Here is a 21,605-nt window from a genome sequence, read left to right on the forward strand (position 1 = left end):
ATTATCCTCCCAAGACTTCATCGCTCATGAGTTGTGTATCCTCTCCATGCTCAATAATGTTAATAAATATCATATTGCACTCTGCACACATTCTCTAATTTGTCTATTAATGTGAACACCAGTAGAAAGTATTATAAACAATAGCATTTAACATAATTTCCCCAAAAATGTCATAACACCTAGCTCACCATATGTGGCAATGCCTCTTTAGAGTATCTCACTGTGGGTTTCACTCTTTGGTCTCATTCATTTTTCCAGGTTCAATAAAGAGAACAAAGATACTCAGGAACCCTACACTTTCCTGCCCTTCGGAAGTGGCCCCAGGAACTGCATCGGAATGAGGTTTGCTCTTCTCAACGTGAAGGTTGGGATAGTTAGCCTGCTGCAGAACTTCAGCTTCCATATCTGCAAAGAAACACCGGTAAGGAACCAAATTCGAGCTTAGCAAGGGTTTCTTTTGTGTAGGTAGCTTGTTGAAAAATTACTCACTAATCTTGTGTGCAATGGGCCCAAAAAATTCACAGCAAATTTTAAATCTGTGCCCAATGGTCTGTAGCCCCACATGGTTGAAGAGTCATAGCTTTCCGGAATTCTAAAGTTTTCCAAATGTATGCCTTGGAATCTGACAGTTTCAGGGATTCAGACTTACTCCTCAAAATTATTCCTTTTTTCACGAGTCTGCAAATATTTTTTGCCTGCTTAATTGTACACATTGTAAAGTTATGAATGGTGAAATGCAGTTGCTTCGGTGCAGTGAAGAATTTGCCCTTTTGCATAAAACACTTACACCACACCCCCTTAGTTTTTGGGCTGCTACTTCTAACCTCCACCATGGAAGGGATTTTCTCGTGCACTTGCGCAAGTACATCTTAGACTGCTCACTCCTCAGTTTTTGAGTGGGATTTACTCACACACATTGTGCACAAACGTGGAATGCAACATACGAGTGCAGGTCACCTTTTGTCAATACCGTGCACTCGCAAATTGAGCCATTTGCACCTAAAAGTCAGACTCACACGTGTAAATGGTACCAGAAACTATTAACTTATAGAAACCAAATATTTGTGAAAATGCAAATTTGATTCCATGAGCTTTCCCAGAACTCAAGTTGTATGCAAATCTTTTGGTTACTAGAGTCCACCATATTATTCATAAATGTAAGGAGTGGAGAAGCACTTGATGTTAATAACGCAATATGAAATTACATATTAGGGGTGTATCATGAATACCCACATTCCAGTTATGGCTTTGAAATTATCAAAATAGGCTCACTGAACAAGGCATTGAATCCACAAGTAAACAGAAACCTTACTTTTCACATCTCATTGCCAAGCATCCTATAGCTTGTAAGTTCATACATAAATCTTTTTTTTCACACAACTCTTCATTGTGGTTAGTGAAGACCAGACACTTTTGAAAACATTTTCCCGGTTAAAAACTACAGAAATTATCATTGAAAATGAAGATTGCTAGTGAGTAGTCTTCAGTGCAATGATGATTTCTAATAAGTATTGAAGCTTCTACCAGCTTGTCCATCTTTCTCTTCAAGATTCAATGCTATTTAAGACTTTCTGTTGGATTAAGGAACATTTCTAGTAAGGAGGTGAACTATTCCTGTCTCGTCCATCTTCCTCATCACATTCAGTGCGGTAGCTTCAGAGGGTGTATTTGCGGGGTTACACCCCTCAATAAATGTATTTTGTAATAAATTGCTGGGAACTGCTGCTTTCAGAGGGATATGGTTCACTGCACTACTTCCTAAAGCCTCTGGACTTCTCACTTGGCACTAGTGAGCCAATAGGTTTAGACAATGTGTTCGTGGCCATACAGATATAGCGAACCATAGCTATAGAACATCCTTGTATCAAAGCTCAGATCACAGAGAAATAATTTTGAGTGACAAAACTATATGATAGTCAACAATTCAAGTAAGCTGTCATGCTTATGGCCTGCAAATAAGGCCAACAATATATTAATGATCCCAACAAACAGCTGACAACTGCTTAACAAACAGTGACTGTGATTTTGTCACTGGAAATGATCAGCGTTACTCATGTACTTGTTTACTAGTATTGTTCAGTGAATCCAATAATTTCAGAACTTAAAATTGATCTGTATACCGGTGCACCTTCATGTTTTTTTGAGTGTTACACCTGCCTACTCCATGCTGCTCACAAATTAATATCTCTACTCTCAGTGACCCTCAACAAATTATTATTTTTCGGTATAACTCAATATTTAGTTGTTCTTGGTACCCTCCTTCAGTTTCACAACTGTCTGTGGCACAAGGGAGTGTGGCCAGATAAGATGTCTGACTAGGTGTGCCCCAGGTTGCTCCCAATATGAATAACAGTATCCTACACCATCCTACACGTTACCGCCCACAACGAGCTCCACAGAGAAAAGTGCATACACCCTCTGATCATTGCAGTGCGGCTAGAGAATATTGTTCTCCTGTGCGGCAATCGGACTCCCGAATTCAGACGGCAGTGCGGCAGTCATCATATTAACAGCCGGGAGGCAGGGAAGAGCTGCGAAATGTGAAGACTGTGGCCCGACGGTTGGCGCTGTGAGAACTGAAGCTGATTGCAAACTGTAACCACCCCATCCCCCCCCAGGTGTCCCCTTTGGCCCACGTGGGCTGCACAAACAACTTTGTGGCGGACTCGTGCCCAGGCAATGAAGATGATCAGCAGTGGGCCCAAAATTGCACCTTTGAGAGTGGAAGAGTGGGAGGAGAGCCGAGGCTGGTGAGCTGCCCATGGAAAGTGACTAATGCAAAGTGGACCCTGCAGTTGAAAGAGGTCAGAGGCTGTGACCCGGTCTCAGCCAATGAAGGCAGGTGTGTATTGCTAGACGAAGGCTGAGCTGTCTAGTGGCCCTAGCGAGTGGAGTCGTGGTGGAGACTTACTGAGAGTTGGAGCACTGCACGAGACCGGCGCTGATTGCAATCCCGATCTCGGGCCCTGGTGGAGGACCGCAGTGACTGGTGCAAGCTGAGCTGTGGAGTCTGAGATGCTGCTTGCACCAACAGGGGGACAGAGTCTGCTGCCAAGAGGCCTTAGGAGAGATGAGCGGAAAGGATGCCAGCAAGTGGTCCCCGTGTAATCCCCCCAAACAGAGGACTTGAGTTTAATGGGAGTGGGGCTACAACACCCTATGTGCCCCTGGGTCATGTGTGGCAGCCACCCCCATGACTGTGGTGAAAATGTAAGTGCCACCAGGGGGGCTACAGTGTAAAGGCATTCGGGAAAGTGAACTGCCTGTTTTTGTAGCGCCACCTTGCCATGTGCTCCTGGCGTCAGTGTCTAGTGCTCATTAGCTGTGTCCTGCTTAAACATTTGTAATTACTAAAAGACTGAGCTGAAGCAACAGGGGCAGGGAGTCTGGTTTTCACAAGACAACAGGGTTGCCTCCTGGAAGGGGCGGAAATGGCTACACCAGAGGGGCTTTGATATGGGTGGCTCCAGGGGTCCCTGTCAAGAAGTCTCATATTCAGGTTGATATGGATAGAAGGTTTTATACTAAATATGTTGGGCACATAACCAGTAAAGTCAAGAGCTCTACTGTCAGGTTCTCATTTTATTCATAACACATCATAGTGTGTTGGACTTTTTGCCTTACGCAGGGTCATCCCCAGTCTTTTTGCCTCCTTCCTCCTGGTTTTTCTGACCTCTCGCTGTTGGCTCTAGAACTCTGAGTACTTCATCACTGCTGACCAGTGCTAAAGTGCAGGGGCTCTCCCGTCTAAAGTTGGTATGATTGGCTTATACCTAATTGGCATATTTAATTTACCTATAAGTCCCTTGTACAGTGGTATCTCTATACCCAGGGCCTGTAAATTAAGTACTACTAGTGGGCCTGCAGCGCTGCTTGCGCCACCCACTGAAGTAGACTTCCAAACCTGTCTCAGGCCTGCTAGCGCAGGGCCTGTGTGCGCAGTTTTCTGCCACAGGGACCTGGCATCTAAACTTACTTGCCAGGCCCAGAACTCCCCTTTTACTACATGTAAGTCACCCCTAAGGTACGCCCTAGCTAGCCCTATGGGCAGGGTGACATGTATGTAGAAAGGCAGGACATGTGCCATATTGCATGGCCTGTCCTGGTAGTGACAAACAGCCTAACTTGGTGTCTCACTGCTGTGAGTGCTGCCTTCTCATAGGATTGCATTAGAAATGCCCTGCCTTATGTGTAAAGGGTATTGTCTGATTTATGAGGGGTAGCGTAGGCATGTTTGGTAGGGTTGTGACAGTGATAATAAATGCTGCTTACTGGTGTGGGTGCATTTCTTATTACTATCACAGAAATGCCACTTCTAGAAAGTGCGCATTTATCTGTGCTTATGACTCTGGTGTTGTGCAGCTTGACTCCAATCCACGTCTGGGCAAGAGTGACAGTTGGGGCTTTGTGCATACTTTTCAGACAGCCTGTACAAAGGGAGGGTGGAGGTGTCACAGAAGTGCATCTGCATACTGAATAGTCTTCCTGGGCTGAGAGAAGAGACACGCGGGGCACACCTACATTTGTAAAGGCTGTGCCCTGGCCTCACACAATAGGGTCGTTAACCCCCTACTGATGTTTGGAGCCTGTGCTGAAAGGAGAGAGGGGGCACTCCCAGAACCAGTTGTAACTGGCTGGAACCTTCTCTCCCTACCATTGTAAAACACTGTAAGAACTGACTATAAGTACAGGGGAATTTTCCCCACAATTGAGAGACTCTTTGAACATCATGGAACTGGACACAGAAATGCTGGAAGGACTTACCAGGGACCGCCATGGACTGTTGCTGATGTGCTGACCTGTGACCTGCTTGGTCACTATAAAGGACTTGCCACTTGCTGCCTTTCCCTTGTGCTGGACTGTTGCTAGGGCCCCACCACCTGTGGGCCTTTTCCGGAACCTTGACTCCCCAGGGGCAGGGTGCTGTGGCCTCTGACCCCTGCAGTGACTCCAAAGCACGAGAGGTGCTTCGCTGGATGCCTAAATCTAGCGCTTAGGAAAGCGCTCCTTTGGGGATTCCCCTAGCGCTTGAAAGCGCTTCCCGTTAGGCAGTGATTCTGGTTAAAGAAATCACCGCCGCAGCCCGGGGGAAGTTGTGGCCCCAAGCGCAAATGAGAGCACTGCTTTGTGCCCCCGGGGCACCCGAAGTATCTGTGTTTCTTAACTCTGAGCACAAGTGCTCCTGTCGAGCCCCCGGGGAGAGGCGCGCTCCGTGGAGCGCCCCCGGGGCACTGGCAGGCACCGACATTGGTGCCTGCCTCTTCTCCGACGGCCGGACGGGCCGCACCTGCAATTGGACGCCGGGCGGGGGGAAGGAAACCTCATTGGAGGTTCCCTCTGGCCCCAACGAGGCCATCCTGCTGCTTCTTGGACCGCTGGTGGGGTGGGAGCCTTACCAGAGGCCCTCTGTGCCGCCGGTCCTTGGCGTGGCCCGTGGGTGGGCCAGTTTGGGTATTTTCCGGCTCCCCCCTTCGTGGAGGGCCAGTCAAGGCCCAGGGGGGCCCCTACAAGGTTTGCGGGTCCCAGGAGGGGCCCACCCTCGAATCGGAGGGGGTGCGTGGCGCCCCCTCCTCCCTAAAAGTAGTGGGGGACCTTGGCCCCCCTCGTGAGGGCCGCTGGAGGCCCAGGGTGGCCCCCAGTGATCACGGGCCTCAGGAGGGGCCCGTCAGTAGTGCAGAGGGGGTGCGTGCCGCCCCCCTCTTCCCCAGGATTGTAAGGAGGCCCTTCCGTTTCGCAGAGGAGCACCGGGGGCCCCTTTCTTCTTTATCTTCTAGGCACTGAAGGTGCCTTTATCATCAACCAGGTACTCCTAAGTGACAATATATAGAACCTAAGTTCTTACTGTAGACTTTGCGCATTTATATATTGCCTACCTGTCTTTTGATGGTGTCTTTTATACATATGTATGCAAATGTTCCTTTTATGGGCATGACTTGCTAATATGTTTCCCTAACTTGCCATATGTTTTCTAATGTTCCTACTATGGGCGTTTTATGATATTCTTATGACTAGTGTTCTAATGTGATAACATGTTTCCTGACTACAGCTTATGTTGCAGAATACTGAGTAACCTGTGTGTTATGTGTGACTACTGCTAATTTGCAGAGTAACTAATGTGTAACGTTCTGACAACTGCTAAGGTAGCAGGATAGTACTGATATGTGATGTTTGGTCTGATAATTGCGTTGTGTACAATACAGTATATTTTCATATAATCTGGTGTTGTGTTTCCTTTGTGGTGGGGATATTGCGTCACATGTGTTGTGTGTGTTGTGCAGACGCTTTACGCATTGCCTCCGGGTTAAGCCTGACTGCTCGTGCCAAGCTACCAAGGGGGTGAGCAGGGGTTATCTTGGACGTGTAACTCCCTTGCCCTGACTAGAGTGGGTAAGTTCTGCCTGGCTGAGGTGCATACCCTAGCCAACCAGAAACCCCATTTCTAACATAGTGCAAATACTTTCAAATGTACAATCAAACGATAATCTTGAATATTTCCATAAAGTCATGCTAACTTAAAGAAAATAGCTAAAGATCATTGCATCCCAAATAGGCAGCTTGATGATTTTCAGCCAACATGAGTTTCACGGCATGTTACGCTGCTTCTTCAGAGCTAATGGGAATGATCTGTAATAAGCCCTATAAAGGAAGTTATCCAATATTTTTTTCACTCAAGACATAAGTTAAGTGGACTATGAAATCAATTTGGTTTCCCAGGCAATGTTCTAAAACAAAAAATGTGAGCATGGATCGATAGTAAGGCCATGTGAATCATCAAAACTGCTCTCGCCATCAATATAATCTGGAAAACAAAGATGAACATCCAGAGCTAATGCATTCCACACTACTGTACAGATCCCCGCCCGGTCAGGGTACTAAACCCAACATGACATCATGACATTAATGCTTGCGAAGGCAAAGTAAAACTTGGAAATTGGTGGATGTGTGGAGAGTGCAGCACCCTCAGACTCTCACATATTCTTGCTACATTCTGGTGGCTAAGGCACACAGCAGATTGGATTACTTTCTTACACACTCAGATGCAACACCTCAGATAGTAGAGCCAGCCAATTTGGCCCAGTATATATCAGACCACTTCCCCCTGTTGATCACTTACACTCTGAATCGGTTGACACCTGGGTTCCGCTGTTGAGACTCTGGGTGGAAGTGCTGAGAGACCAGGTCCTCCAGGACAGTTTAACAGATGTCATTATGTATTACTTTGGCCTGAACTAGGGTAGCACAAGTATCAGAGTGGTAAAGTGTGACGCTATGAAAGTGGTACTTTAGGATGTGTGCACGGCTACATCGGTGGGAGTGTGCTACCTGTTAGAGAGGGAACTAATGCAAAAGGGGCAGTCTTGGAGGCCCTGGAAAGGGCCCTAGCTACCAACACAGAGCTCTGGAGAGACTAGGATAGGGCCTAACATCAGGAATTTACAGTCTGGAATCAACTAGAGAAACTTGTCCAGCTCGTCTGGAGGAAGAGACTTTACATGGAGAGAGATGCTCATTGGTGTAGCTCATTAAAGAGACATTGGTGCAACCTGTATTGGCAGTGTGGGATCAAAGGGGCGGTATTGTATCAACCCAACATGCCATCAATGAATTCTGTGCCACTTATCTTCGGGGGGGTACATCGTACCCAGTGGCTTTGATGAACAGTTGTTCGCTGCGTATCTTGTAGCAATGTTGCTACCGCACCTCTCTGTGAAGGAGGGCGAGGAATTGGGGCCTCATTTACCACCCATGAGTTGGCTGTCTTCAGTGCATCTGCTGCCCCAGGCAAGTCTTCTGGGGTAGATGGGTTACTGGCAGAATTTTATAAAGCATTCTTGGGGACCCTGGTCAACAAACTGCTGCCTGTTTATGCTGAAGCACTGGAATGGGTGGGTTCTCTCAGACTTGATGAGGGAGGCTCTTATAATATTGATACCAAAACAGGGGAAAGACCCTTTGAGGCGGGTCCCTAAAATCAACTCTCCATATTAGATATGGTCCAGAAGATCCTTAGCCGTGTCTTGGTGGCACGCCTGATGTCTCATCTCCCACATTTGGTCCATCTGGACCAAGCAGGATTCATCCCCTGACAAAACACACTATGCAACCTCCGCTGACTCAAGCATATCCTCCAAGCCCCTGACCTGGAAAATTATTCATATGCTCTTGCCTTTTTAGACATCAAACAAGCTTTTGATTCAGTTTGCTGAGATTATATCTGGCAGATATTGGATAGAATGGGGCTGGGCTGCAACAACGTCAAATGGGTTAAGCTGCTGTGCAACTACTGATAGCGTGAGTGTGAACTGGACGCTATGTCTCGACTGAAATATTATTACAAAAGGGCAAGTGTCCTCTGTCACCACTGATCTTTGGCCTTGTAATGGAACATTTGGCATGCCCTCTTCGACAGGTCTTGCATGAGTGGGGTATACATGGATGAATGGTAAGTGTGGCCTTGATATACGAGGTGATGATGTTGTCATGTAGGCTCTCATTATTCTAATGAGACTACTGGATTTGAGCGGCAGAATTGCTTGCAGTGTGGGGGACTGAGTCTAACCCACTACAGGTGACACCTGTCGTCCTCATCCGAGTTTTTGCTCTGGCTACTAGCAGTGCCTCATCTCTACCCAAGAGCAGGGATAATTGGGCACCCGAGCGCATGACACAATTGATTCCTCAGGGAAATCGTGGTCACTCAGATCACATCCGTTTATCTCAGTTACATTAGTCTCACATGTACAAGGACAAGCAGAGGCAGTATATGTTTCAACAAGGTTTTAATGAAGCAAAAGCATCTTAGATAATAAAGCATGTACTGCAATAACTAGGACAATAAAGCATGGCAGGATTAAAATTGTGACAAGGAGAGTAAAGTATATGAATAACGCTACAATATTGTCACTAGAGTCAATAGACTAATTCCTACCTAGGTTAGAGCACAGCATATTAAGCTCTACTTCTGCCCTTCATGTTCCCCTGGGAAGACATCATCCCTCATACCTGAGCAAAGGCCTGAAGTCTGCTTAAGCAGCTGTAGCGAAGCATTCAGCAATCAGCATACAGTCGTGGTCATCTGGCTGGAATCTCCCTCTAACTTGTATGGGACAGTGAAGTGTTTTTATAATAAAACAGCTGATGTTCTGAGAAAATGTCCCTACATAAGGATGTGTATGTTTCTATGAATACCAGAGACAAAGCATTGGCACGTTTACCGGCAACCTATCTTACTGCAGCCTTGAGAGAAGCACAGAATGAACGAAATGTCTTGTTTAAGAACGCAGTGCTGGCCTAGGCAAAGAACAGCTAGATAGAGAGAAATAAAACAAGACCGCAAATGCAGCTATTGTTAAAATAATAAGCGAAGCTGGATAAAATATATCTAGGGTAAAGTGAACAGCTGCAGGCCTGGTCTTGCCAAAATAATGTGTATGGAGCTATAACTAGAATGGCTACACAACACCATAAGCCCAATATATTGGTTCCCATATTGTTGAATGTGATGCAAGAGTTCAGCCAGCTAATGGGGCTTCACATCAACAATGCCAAATTGTTGCTGTTCCTGTTGGATCAACTGAAAGAGCTGCCCTGGGACCAGTTTCCAGACTTAGGCTGCCCTGGAAATCGGGTAGTGTCAAAGATTTAGGCATGTATATCGCGCATGATGAGCGTAATTTGCACCCCACAACTGCATTTTGGAATATGCTGAAACTGTAGTTGGTGGGAAAAATAGCGCTTATAAAATTGTTGGTATTACCCAGATGCTTATACGTTCTCTAGGGTGCTATGTATGAGATCCTGCGGAGAGTATTCTGAGAGCTGGACGGCCTTTTGGTGGAGCTCCTGCTGGCAGGGAAACGCTGTCAGTATGGTTTGGGTATGCTTAAAAGAATGGGAGAAAGACGGGGTGGAGGTCCAGGAACTAGAGTTATATATACCTTGGAGCACACCTACAGAATGCAAAACACTGTCTGGAAGGGGAAAATAACTAGAAAAGGTCACTTTTAAATGGTACCTATGCAAACTATCAGCTGGGGGGCACTGTTGATGAGAGGAAAGGGGATCCTTGACTTGCTTCCACATATGATCCAACAGCTATGCCGACTATGGAAGAGGACAGTGCCAGGATGATCCAGCAAGCACCACATGCACTGGATTTAGATCTGTGAACTGTGTGACCATTGCACCAATTGAGTAGTCTGGGGGGGGTCGAAAGATAGCAAGAGGGAGGGTGTGTCATGCTGTCTGACCTATATCCAGCTGGCCAATTTATCACAATGCAGGATGCATTTGGGTCATTTGGTCTGGGTCCTGGTCAGTTCCTCCAGTTTGCCAAAATAATGGCCACAGCACAAGGTTTGTGGTCCTCATTTCCCGAGGTCCCCAAACCCACACAGGTGTTAGTGAGCATGCTTTCATTGGCAGGATTCCGTAAGTTGATAATGCACTTGTACCAAGCATTGGATGTTAACAGACAATTTAGGGAGCAGAGGTGACATCACATCAGCAAGGACCCCATTAGCCCTCAGGAATACATAAAAATCTATGATAGTGTGAGTAAGGTCTCTATTAATGTAAGATTCAATTGATGCAATACAACTTTGTGCATATGGCCTACCTTTCCCCTAGGAGATTGCATTTAATCTACCAGGCTGGAAATGAGGGCCGCTCTAGATGCAGGGCAGTTGCGGCCGATTTCTTGCATGTCACATGGCACTGTCCAATTACTGTAAAACTACTGCGTGGTGATACTAGCGCAAATTTGGAAAATAAGTGGGTGGGGAAGTCCCCTGTATGAGTAAGCAGTGTTTGTTGGGCCTACTTCCCGATAGCGCCAAGAAGAAATTGATAAGAGTGTTCATGGTGTTGGGTCTCACAGTGGCTAAGAGACCTAGTGCTATTAGTTGGCAGAGTCCGCAAACCCCACCCCCCCACCAATGCTAGGACTGGCAGTGGGACATGCTGGAATGGGCTGAAGCGGAAGAAGCACATATACGACAATTGAGCCGAGATTAGAGGGTGGGAGCTGACTTGCTGTCCTGGAAAGTCATGATGCAGGCGCTGGCGGACCCTACGGAGGAGGACATGCCGAGCTAAATGTACGAGGCTCCGCACTGCGCAGGGTGGATGACAGGCAGGCGGGGATACTGCTGGGGGAAGAGTCAGCTGCAATGTGTGTAATAATGGTTACATAGGGCCAACCAGGAGCATGACTGGCATTTAGATGCCCTTGAAGTTGTTCCTCCATAAACTGATTGGATGGTAACTGGAAGCCGTTGTGTTGGGGGTTTCTTTTGTTCTTTTGTCAGAAATGCTGTTGGTACCGAAGGGAACTGCTAGTTATTGTGGAGACTTGAAGTAGTACTAATGCTTTGACTGTTACCCAGCACTGATGTACTAGCCCAGAAATGTGTCTTAGCATGCTGTACATGGTCCTGTACTTTTCGAAACGCCAATAATCAAGTTTTAAAAAACACATCTGTTTCCTGCACAAGACGCAGTGACTCTCAGTGCTATTTAGAAGGTTCACAATTATAATTTTGCATATTTCTTTGCCCCCAGAACCCAGTAATATAATTTTTCCAGTTCCCAGCAAATAAATGTGTGTGTTAGACAGCGGATAGTCGTAAGGGCTGCTGGGTACATTACTAGACAGTGAGATGTTTTTCTTGCCAGTTAGTTATATCTTGAACCTCATGGCCTGTGAATTAGTGCTCCTTACATGTCTCTCATATTTCAGTTCATGTCTCGGGGTCATGATTCAAGGTCACTGATTTTTTTATTTCCATTTTTTCAGATTCCACTTGAGTTGGACACCAGGGGGTTCATAAAAACCAAAACTCCAATATATCTGAAACTTGTGCCTAGGACACCTGCGCTGGTAGAAGATAAATGAGTGAAACACACCCACCCACACGAAGAAAGCCACCCTTCGACCAAGCTCCATACTTCCAACATGGAGCCAATTATGAATATCACATTGGAAACTGAAGACACAATATACTAGTCAGCAACGCCTGTCCTTGAGGTCCTTCCTGAAAGCATCCTGCCTAAGAGCCCCTACCAGTTTCTACTGTTCTACTGGTCGCCTTTGAATTTTGTTTCGTTTTGCCTGTGCTTCTTACACTTCAGTTGCCATAATCAGCGACGCATTGTCAATTGACATAATTATGCCTCAGATATGGTGTTTTATACAAAACTCAACCAATTATCACCTCCTGTTTCCCAGATATGTGTGTGTAACATACGACTGCTGGCTTGAAACCACGAGGAGAGCATCACTCTGTAATATGGATTATATATGTATGTATCTTTTCGTATTTCTCTTGAGTCGATTCTCTTTCTCTTTTACCTTTTTTTAAAACTATGTTAGGGTCTCCATCCCTTCAAAACATGTTGCACTTCCCATGCGTGCCCTTCTAGATCTGTCTGAAGAACTCTGTGACAACCCCTCTCCCTTTGTAGTCACTTGGTATGAGCTGGCATTGGTTGGTCCAGACGTCTGTTTAATCTGAAACCACATCTGTGCTCCCCACCCCATGCCCCACTCTGCACCTTGATTCAAGTCACCACATGCTTATTTCGACTTGATATTTAGATTCTATAGTGATATGATGTACAAGAGACATGCTTTTAAATAAATATATTTTTCTTGTCATTGTGTTGTCCAGTTTCAGTAAGGCAACCAAATCAATTGAAGTGGCTCACCAGTAGGGCAATCAAATAGATCAAAGTGGCTCACCAATTCAGAGACCATTGTTCCATGCAAAATACTTTGGGCCAGGTGTAGGAAAAAATCAAATTGCGACTTGCAATGTGCGAGTCTGTGCGACTCGCAAATTGCAAGTCGCAATTTGACATGCAGAAAGGTGTCTCAGACACCTTCTGCAACTCGCAATGGGGTCGCCAAGACCCACCTCATAAATATTTATGAGGTGGGTCGCAGTTTGCGACCCCATTGCGAGTATAGGCACTCGCTAACATGGAGGCCTGCTGACGTCAGCAGGCCTCCATGTTAGCGACCTGCCTTTTAAATAAAGTTTTTTTTTTTTTTTGAAGTGCAGCCCGTTTTCCTCACAGGAAAACGAGCTGCATTTCAAAAACATCCGAAACCTTTTGTTTCGTTTTTTTCAGGGCAGGGAGTGGTCCCTTGGACCACTCCCTGCCCTGAAAAAATAATTTGGGGTCCATTCACAAAGGAGAAGGGGTCCCATGGGGACCCCTTCCCGTTTGCGAGTGGGTTACCATCCACTTCAAGTGGATGGTAACTGCGACACCATTTGCGACTGCGTACGCGGTCGCAAATGGAGTTGCATACCACTCCGACTCGCAAATAGGAAGGGAACACCCCTTCCTATTTGCGAGTCGCAAATGCATATTGCGAGTCGGTAACGACTCGCAATATGCATTTGTGCATTGCAAACCCACGTTTGCGAGTCGCGAACGGCGATTTTCGCCGTTTGCGACTCGCAAAAGGGTTGCTACATCTGGCCCTTCGTGAGGTGTTTCAGAATACTGGCTTGCGAGCCCTAGATTTCTTACCCTCTTTTTGTAATTTAATTTAGGCCCTCAATTTCTCTGAAAAAAAGCTTGCATTTTAAATGTATATCCTTGTTGAGCTATTAGATTGCCTTTCGGACAACCTCTCCATTTGATCCCTTGTTATGAGCCGTCCTTGGCTGGCCCTGGGCAGAAATGTCTCTGAGCAGCTTGTTCATGTTTCTTGCCCTGGACTGTGCCCCAGGGCAGCAGTGGGCGTGGAGAACACTGGAAGGTCATATTTACTATTGTAACTTCAGTCCAAGAATATTTGGGTGAAAAGATTAACTTTCCCACAAACATTCCAAGGGCTTATTTACTATTCTATCTCCGGTCCTGGAATATTTGAGGAAAGTTATAAATTCCCTTCCTATTTTTGAGGAGGGTTGAAAGCAGTAGTTTTAAATGGGAGAAAGTGCTGTTCTGAGGGCACAGATCAGGACAAAAACCTAGGAATACCCATAGAGCATAGGTGCCATAGAAGCTGCCTGTATGCCTGCAGTGTTATTTCTCCTTGCCATTCTAAAGTGCTCACTACCATCTGTTAGGCGAGGAGTGATATGTGGGATGTATCTCTCACGAATTTGAGGAATATATTGATTGCCTCAAGTTGTGTAAGTAACAGTTGTTATAAAGCGGACCAAGCAAATATAAATGCACTTTTAGTTTGTTATACACTCACTCAAAACTACCTAAACACACTAAGGGGATGGGTCCTCATTACGCACCAGTCCTCACATGGTTAGTGCTTGGGCCCAACAGTGTTTACCCATGCTATGAGGACCGATCCGACCCTGACACAGTGGGTGCTATGGCCGTGGGGACTAAAACACACTATGGGGGTCATTACAGGGGTAATGTTGCGTCCGTACCGCCAACAGGCTGGCGGTACGGAGACCCTCATTACGACCGTGGCGGTAGCGCCGCGGTCGCACCGCCGGTGCCGGCGGTTTCCTGCCGTTTTAGCCCCGCGGTGATAATCCGCCAGGGCAGCGCTGCCCTGGGGATTATGACCCCCCTACCGCCAGCCTGTTTCTGGCGGTTTGCACCGCCAGGAAGAGGCTGGCGGTAAGGGGTGTCCTGGGGCCCCTGGGGGCCCCTGCACTGCCCATGCCACTGGCATGGGCAGTGCAGGGGCCCCCTAACAGGGCCCCAGGCAGCTTTTCACTGTCTGCATAGCAGACAGTGAAAAGCGCGACGGGTGCAACTGCACCCGTCGCACGGCCGCAACACCGCCGGCTCAATTAGGAGCCGGCTCCTATGTTGCGGCCTCATCCCTGCTGGGCCGGCGGGCGTAAACTTGGTTTGCGCCCGCCGGCCCAGCGGGGATGTCGTAATAGGGTCCGCGGGGCGGCCGCACAGCGGTTACCGCTTGCGCCGCCCGCCAAGCTCGTAATGACCCCCTATATCTGTATTTCTCCAAAAGGACGCCAAGCTCTCATGGAATCTGATTGTATTATCCTAGGTCTATTATGCCACAATGAAATCAGGAAAAAATAACATAAAGGCAAACTCTTTTCTGCAACAGCCTTGCACAACGCCTTGAGACGCCGAGCTGCCATTACACATTTTAAAGTTTTGTTGCCTCCCCTCATAATTAAGGAACACAAATAATGGACTATTTAGTTTAACATTGCGATTACTCGAATAGCAATGGACACCATCTTAACACTGAATATTCGTCCCAAATTAGTAATTTAACATCAATAGAAAATGATATTCCACGACCGCCCGTGTTGAGAAATATCGCTGGAGGTGGTGATTTCCCTCATGGGCTATATCCTGCCCCCTTATAAGTTTTTACACTGTTCCACCCTTCCAGGCATTGCAAACAAAATGGCAGCCACAACTTTTCTGTTAGGTTGCGGCCAGGCAATCAGGACCATGCTTTTACCCTGGATTCGAGGAGGATTCATGTCCCTATATATACACATTTAGTTTTCATTTAAGAACTTGAGAACTAATGAACGGATTTACACCAAAACCCTAAAAGGGTGCTTTCTGGACCAAGAGCTATCTTTCTACGAAATGTGGTGTAAATTTGTCCAGTGGTTCAGGCTGTACTCGTGTTCCAAATCCCTATGGAAATGAACATGGAGAAAACACGTTTTGGGACTCCCTCTTTTCCACAGCTGCTGCTTGACAGGTCACCCCAAAACTTTCCGTACAGCAGCTGATGTGAGAGTCAAATGTGTTTGTGATATTTTGTGAAGATTCAAGCAGCGCCAAAGATATAGGCAAGTCAAAAAAAATTTTTCCTATGGAAACTAGATACCAACTTCAACTATCCACTGGCAAATGATAGTAGGTGTTTAAATATAAGTATATATATATATATATATATATAAATATATATATATATATACAAACACACACACACACATACACACAAGCTGAGTACTCAGAGGACTGCAGCACAACCAGAGCTGGTATCTGTCTGACAGCAGCTTCCCAAATGTGTGGAGACATCACCTCCAGTTTGGCCTTGTTGAAAGATGCTGAATCTTGAACCGAAAGCACCCTGAAGCCAAACTGCTGCCGAGAGAGGGAAGGGGCCTGTCAGCTCTGCAGAGGTGTGACTGATCCAAGGTGTTACAGCAGCTTGAACCGCACAATGTATGGGTCCTCCTGCTGAAGGATGACTGAGGCGAGAGAGCTGTATGCCCTGAGGCATGCTGGCTGCAGACTCTCTGTGAGGACGATTCTTGAAAGACTAGCAGACAGCAGCTGTTGCTGCTGCCCCCAAAAAGACTGTGCCCAATGCAGATCATGCCACTGGCTAGAAGCTCATGTCAAGACAGAGTTCAGTGCCATTACACAGTTGTGCTTACATGGAGTTACCACCGTAAAAAAATTATTAAGCCCTTGGCAGTGTGTGACATGCATGTGACAGCGTGTGATAGGGTGGGCTGTGCTGCCACCGGTCAAATAATTGCACTCCAGCTGCTATACCTCTGCATCTGTGACACCTGTAGTGGCTGCTGTGACCTCCAACCTTGCTGGTCTATTGACCACAACTCACCAGTGACTAGGGAGGTAGTATTTTGGTCACTAGAATTGACACCTGCAGCTGAGGACATCAGAAACTATCTTCTTTTAGCGTTCTGCTGTGGTTCTCTCTTGACCAGCCTGACTTGTGACGCAGGCCACCATCTCAGCGCAAAATTCAAACACTGAGATTTGAACAGGGTGAAACTGTAAAACCTAAGATTTGCCAGCAGGACATACCACTAACACTAAAATCAGGGAAACCTGCACCTATGCCTTGGGATTTACGTGAGAAGCACTTCACCTCCAGGGTGGGAGGCCTGCTTAAATTCACTTATGGTAGGCAATCCCCACAAGAGAGGAGGACTAGGAAGGACAGCTAATAAGTTGAAACAACTTTTGTGCCCAGAAAAGAATTATGCCTGTTTTTGATTGCTGTGAAGCACTATGTTTTATGTATGCAGATTAAAATACTTTTCTAAACCATGTGGATCTACATTCAGTTATAGCTGGGTTCCCGTTTAGTGCTGAGCTTCTGTCCTTTCACATTACCTCACTCAGAAGTCTGTGACTTCTCACCATGGCTATCACTGAGGGTCAAGTGCTGAAGGGGCCGTAATTGGCTCCGTTTGCAGAGCCGTTTTAGGATAGGCCCCGGAACATCAGAAGGAAATTATCCAAGCCCCCACACCTGATGCCAAGCAGCCCCTGCTTGATCCTTGGCTCCCGCGAATGGAGATCTGAACATACTTGTACTACAACAGAAAATAGATACAAGTGGCAAGATTAAAGTGGCCCCAAGTAGCGAATCATATACTTAAACAAACAATAGCAAATCCAATAAGTCTCACTCATGCAAGAGTTATTGGCTTTGTCAATATTGTTTAGGTATATTGTACAGTAGCATGGCTGGAGTATAGCATGGCAGAAAGTTAGAAAATAAAGTGCTGTGATGCGGCCAGTGCTGGTTGCCTCATAGTATTTTCTTTCTGCCAGGAAGAGTGGGGCATGCAACAGAGCGTGAAAGGAGGCAAGCAACAACGTAGGAGGGGGTGTAGGGGACTGGGTAAGCTATACAATGTGTGGGCTGTATGTGGCAAGCAACACAGCATGGGAGGGAGACAGGGCAAGCAATGACGGGCAAGAAACAGAACAGGCAGGAAGGGGCAAGCAAGGAAGAGGCAACAGCAACAACACAGGAGGAGGCAGGTGCACGGAACAACATTGTTAGTGGTGGGTTGCGAGACATCATTTAAACGTATGCACTCTTATGGAGTGCTATAACTAAAGAAAAAAGTAGCTCGGAAAACGTGAGCATGCAGAGCAAAGAAGAAGTACTTGGGTCATACTCCAGGGGAGGGGTAAACACATGAAGAGAAAGTGAAGCCGGCACGAGCTGACCAAAAATAAACCAGAAATTGAGAATGATGAAGAAGCCAACAAATGATAAGCAATGGATGGGCCCTGAACCCCATATGCTGTCTCAGACAAGACCTAATGATTCGTTGGGGCAAAGTTCTGGACTGGAAGCACTGCCAATAATTACGTGGAGGGGGTTTTAGGCCTAACACTGCACATTAGCCCTATTAGGGTGCTTGGGAGCATAATATTCATGTCAGGACCATTGCACGAGCTGCTGGAGTCCATCAGGGGTGTTTTCTGATTGTCTGAAAGACCGCATATAGGACTCAAACCTTTTGTGGTTGAAGAGTCAGGAAGGTTGGTGCTCTCCTTCTATCCCTTGGATGTAAGGGATTGTGGGCTAGAGGGGTCACCAGTGCGCTTGTATAAAAACACTAAACATTCCCTTTATTGATTTGCTATATTAATGAATATATTATCAGTGAATATATAGAAATTCTTAATTGTTCCAGAAACGAATAACACACTGTTTGAAGATTTATTCATTTATGAAATTTGATTTATGGTAATTACAACATTCATTGTATTTAATTTCACTGAAATATTTCTATGAAAACGATTCCGCCATGAATATTGTGTGCTTTACAGTATAAATAAGTGTTCAACACAGGTCGAGATGGGGGCGTTCACATCATAATTTAAAGATAAATTTAACTACTGATCAATTACATAAATTATCTTTCAAATCAGTGTAAGTACATTTGCATGAGAATGACAAGAAAATCTAACATGAATATTGTATTGTATTGTAATCGTATTTATATAGCGCTTACTACCCCTGACGAGGCGTCGAAGCGCTTTTCGATGAGTAGCACGCTACTCCGGAACCCAACAAGAATTAGTGATGGATTAGTATCATTTAATAATGAGTACAGTTTTAGTATTATTATGAGTTAATTTGAGCCGCGGATATGAGAGTTTGTTAGTTAGATTGACTGGAGTAATGGAGGGGTGGAGGAGGAAATAAATCCAGAAGTGTTAATTGGGAGTATATCCTTCATTTACTCAATCCAAAGGCTTGGGATGAATAAAGTGGGGCGAAGGGGGGAAGAGTATGTGGAAGGGTTAGGGAGAGCATAGTAGCAGGTTGAGATGAATGCAGGAGAATTTAGTAGGGTTGTGTGGGAGGTCACAGAGGTAGAGTGAGGTTTGGTGAGTTAGATGTGGAGGTGGAGGGAAGAGTTTAGGCAGAGATATTTAGGAGATGAAAGTGGTCGAAGGGATTTGGGATGAGTCAGAGTGAGACTGGAGGATAGTTTGATAGAGACATGACATAAGAGTGATGAAAAATGAGAGCAGAAATTCATAGATATCTAGTATAACAACCCAAAAACCAGGAGCCATGCAATGATCCACAAACATGCCAAGCACAGAAACAACATATACACATACATACACATATATATATATATTTATATTTATACACACACACATGAATACACACACATATGCACATACAATACATAATTAGAATCATGGGTAAAAAATACTTAGTCAGACAGGTTTAAAAGAGTGTGTGTGTATTTTATTGTTAAAATATGCTGCAGTAAGCTAGAGTAAAACAACTGACTTCACTAATTTCTGCAGTTCTTGCTTCACAACAAGGCTACCCTTACTAGAACAGTTTAGATAAATGTACAACATCGAATAACAATTGGAAGTGTGTCTAAAATGTGTAAAAGTGCAGTAATATTAAGGATTCATTGTGATTTAAGCAGGTATAAAAACGACATAGCATTTTTAATACAAACAGAATGGAATATTCATGTTTACGTCAATATCATCATACTACTAATTGTACACAACAAAATAAAAAATAATCCATCTAGGCCTTTAGAGGAGCTCTCCGCCACATAGTTTCTTCATTAAACAACAATTTCCAATGCCAACTGGTCATGCTTATAAACCAAACTTCCTCTTCAGTCACTGATGGGTTTGGTTTAGGAACTCAATACACCATATATGCACTGGCACTCACCCATGCATCTATTTTTCCACCTACCCATTCTTACATTCATCCACTTACACAACCACAATAAAACACGAACTCAACCACACATGCAAGATACATTTAATGAAACTAGAAAAAATGCTGTTGCCTAAACATGCAAACGTATGATTGCAATTACAAATGAAAAATAAACAGAGCAACCGATGGCCATCTTGCAAAGGTAATTTATATAGTATTGTTGTTCTGAAGTTCCAGCATGGTCAACAAATTGAAGCCAAGTGGTTGGCCATCTTGGAATAGTAAAACAGTGATACAATATGGCTAATGTCTATCCATGATAGTTCCTTGGTTTAGAGGAAAAGGCTATATGCTGTCCTACATGGAAGCAGAGAGCAAATTATACAGGAGGGGGGCAACCTAAATCCCCTATACTTCTGTATATTTATGTCTTTATGGTTGATTTTTTATTACAAGATCCTAGCAAGCAACTAAGCCTTTCAGGCCTTCTGAAGACGTCTTAGCAAAAAATATAATAGTGCAAATCCTCAAACCCTAAGGTTTGTCAAAAGTGTCAATCAGCATTAATATCATTGTCTACTAGGTTAATCAGACATGGCATGCATCAAGATACATAGCTCCAGGCTGTAACACGGTGCAGTACCAATCCACAATTAAAAGCCTCTTGGCTTTAACATGTTTAATAATAAATAATTCAGCCCTACTTTATCACAAGTTTTCATAAACAGATTAGACATATGGCATCTCACATAACGTTTAACAATGAGCAAATCAGATCTCCAGCCTTTATCATTAACTTTGTCACCATAAGCTAGCCATGGCTACTGTACTGAGCACACACTTTCCCACAAGGCTACCATACCCTAATAAAAAAATATCATACAAGCTAGGAATAGTGGTTAGCAACACAGCAGGCAAGTAATATTTGAAACATAGCACACGAGAAACAGCTAGAAAACACATGCACTCATGGAATGCTGATGAAACGGAAAAAGTAGTTCCCTAAAATTAGGCAGTTGAGGGACATAAGTCAGCCATTCAAAAGGACCATAAAGAGGCTATGCTGCAGGGGAGGGATAAACAAGAAAAGGATGGAAAGTCATCGAATAAAACACAAGCCAATGAGAGTGACAATTAAGTCAACCAATGGTATGCAATAGATGGGCCGTAAATTAACAATAGGTATTTCACAACCAGTCTGGTAGGCTCCATCTAAAAATAGAGGTAGGTCCTGCCACCCTCAGCGAGTCTTGATGCCTGCTTACTCACTCAACGATCAAAATAGATAATCACACAAAAATGAACAGGTACATCAAAATAAGCCTAGTTTCAGTGAAAAAAAGCAGAACAAGAACATTTAAATATAACTAGATTTTCGGATAGCATTCCACTATGCTGGCTCTCCTGGCAGAAATGTTAATTCTCCAGGATGCAAAGCCAACAAAAAGCTCCACCGTACCTGCACTCAAAGAGCTAGCTTTTGTCTTCATGGCCATGGTACAGACAGCAAAAGAATTAAAATTAATTAAAGCAATACCCTCTGTGCACCTTTAGAACGTCTGAAGAAAATTAAGGTATTTAAAGTGTTTACACCAGTGGTTCCCAACCTGTGGTCCGGGGACCCCTGGGAGTCCGCAAAACCTCTTCAGGGGGTTTTGAGACTGCTTAGAAAATTAAAAAATATTAA

The 21,605-nt window shown here is 45.0% G+C and overlaps 1 protein-coding gene across 1 annotated transcript in view; it reads left to right on the forward strand.

Annotated features, from left to right (window-relative positions):
• Positions 1 to 12,658, forward strand: part of LOC138261213 (cytochrome P450 3A21-like) — a 223,842-nt gene extending 211,184 nt beyond the window's left edge. The window contains exons 12-13 of the mRNA XM_069209966.1: positions 259 to 421; positions 11,798 to 12,658. Of these exons, the coding sequence (XP_069066067.1) occupies positions 259 to 421; positions 11,798 to 11,896 (262 nt within the window). The 3' untranslated portion in view covers positions 11,897 to 12,658. The remainder of the gene's footprint in view (positions 1 to 258; positions 422 to 11,797) is intronic.
• The last annotated feature ends 8,947 nt before the right edge of the window (positions 12,659 to 21,605 follow it).

This window comes from Pleurodeles waltl, chromosome 10 (assembly GCF_031143425.1).
Source record: "Pleurodeles waltl isolate 20211129_DDA chromosome 10, aPleWal1.hap1.20221129, whole genome shotgun sequence".
Taxonomy (NCBI): domain Eukaryota; kingdom Metazoa; phylum Chordata; class Amphibia; order Caudata; family Salamandridae; genus Pleurodeles; species Pleurodeles waltl.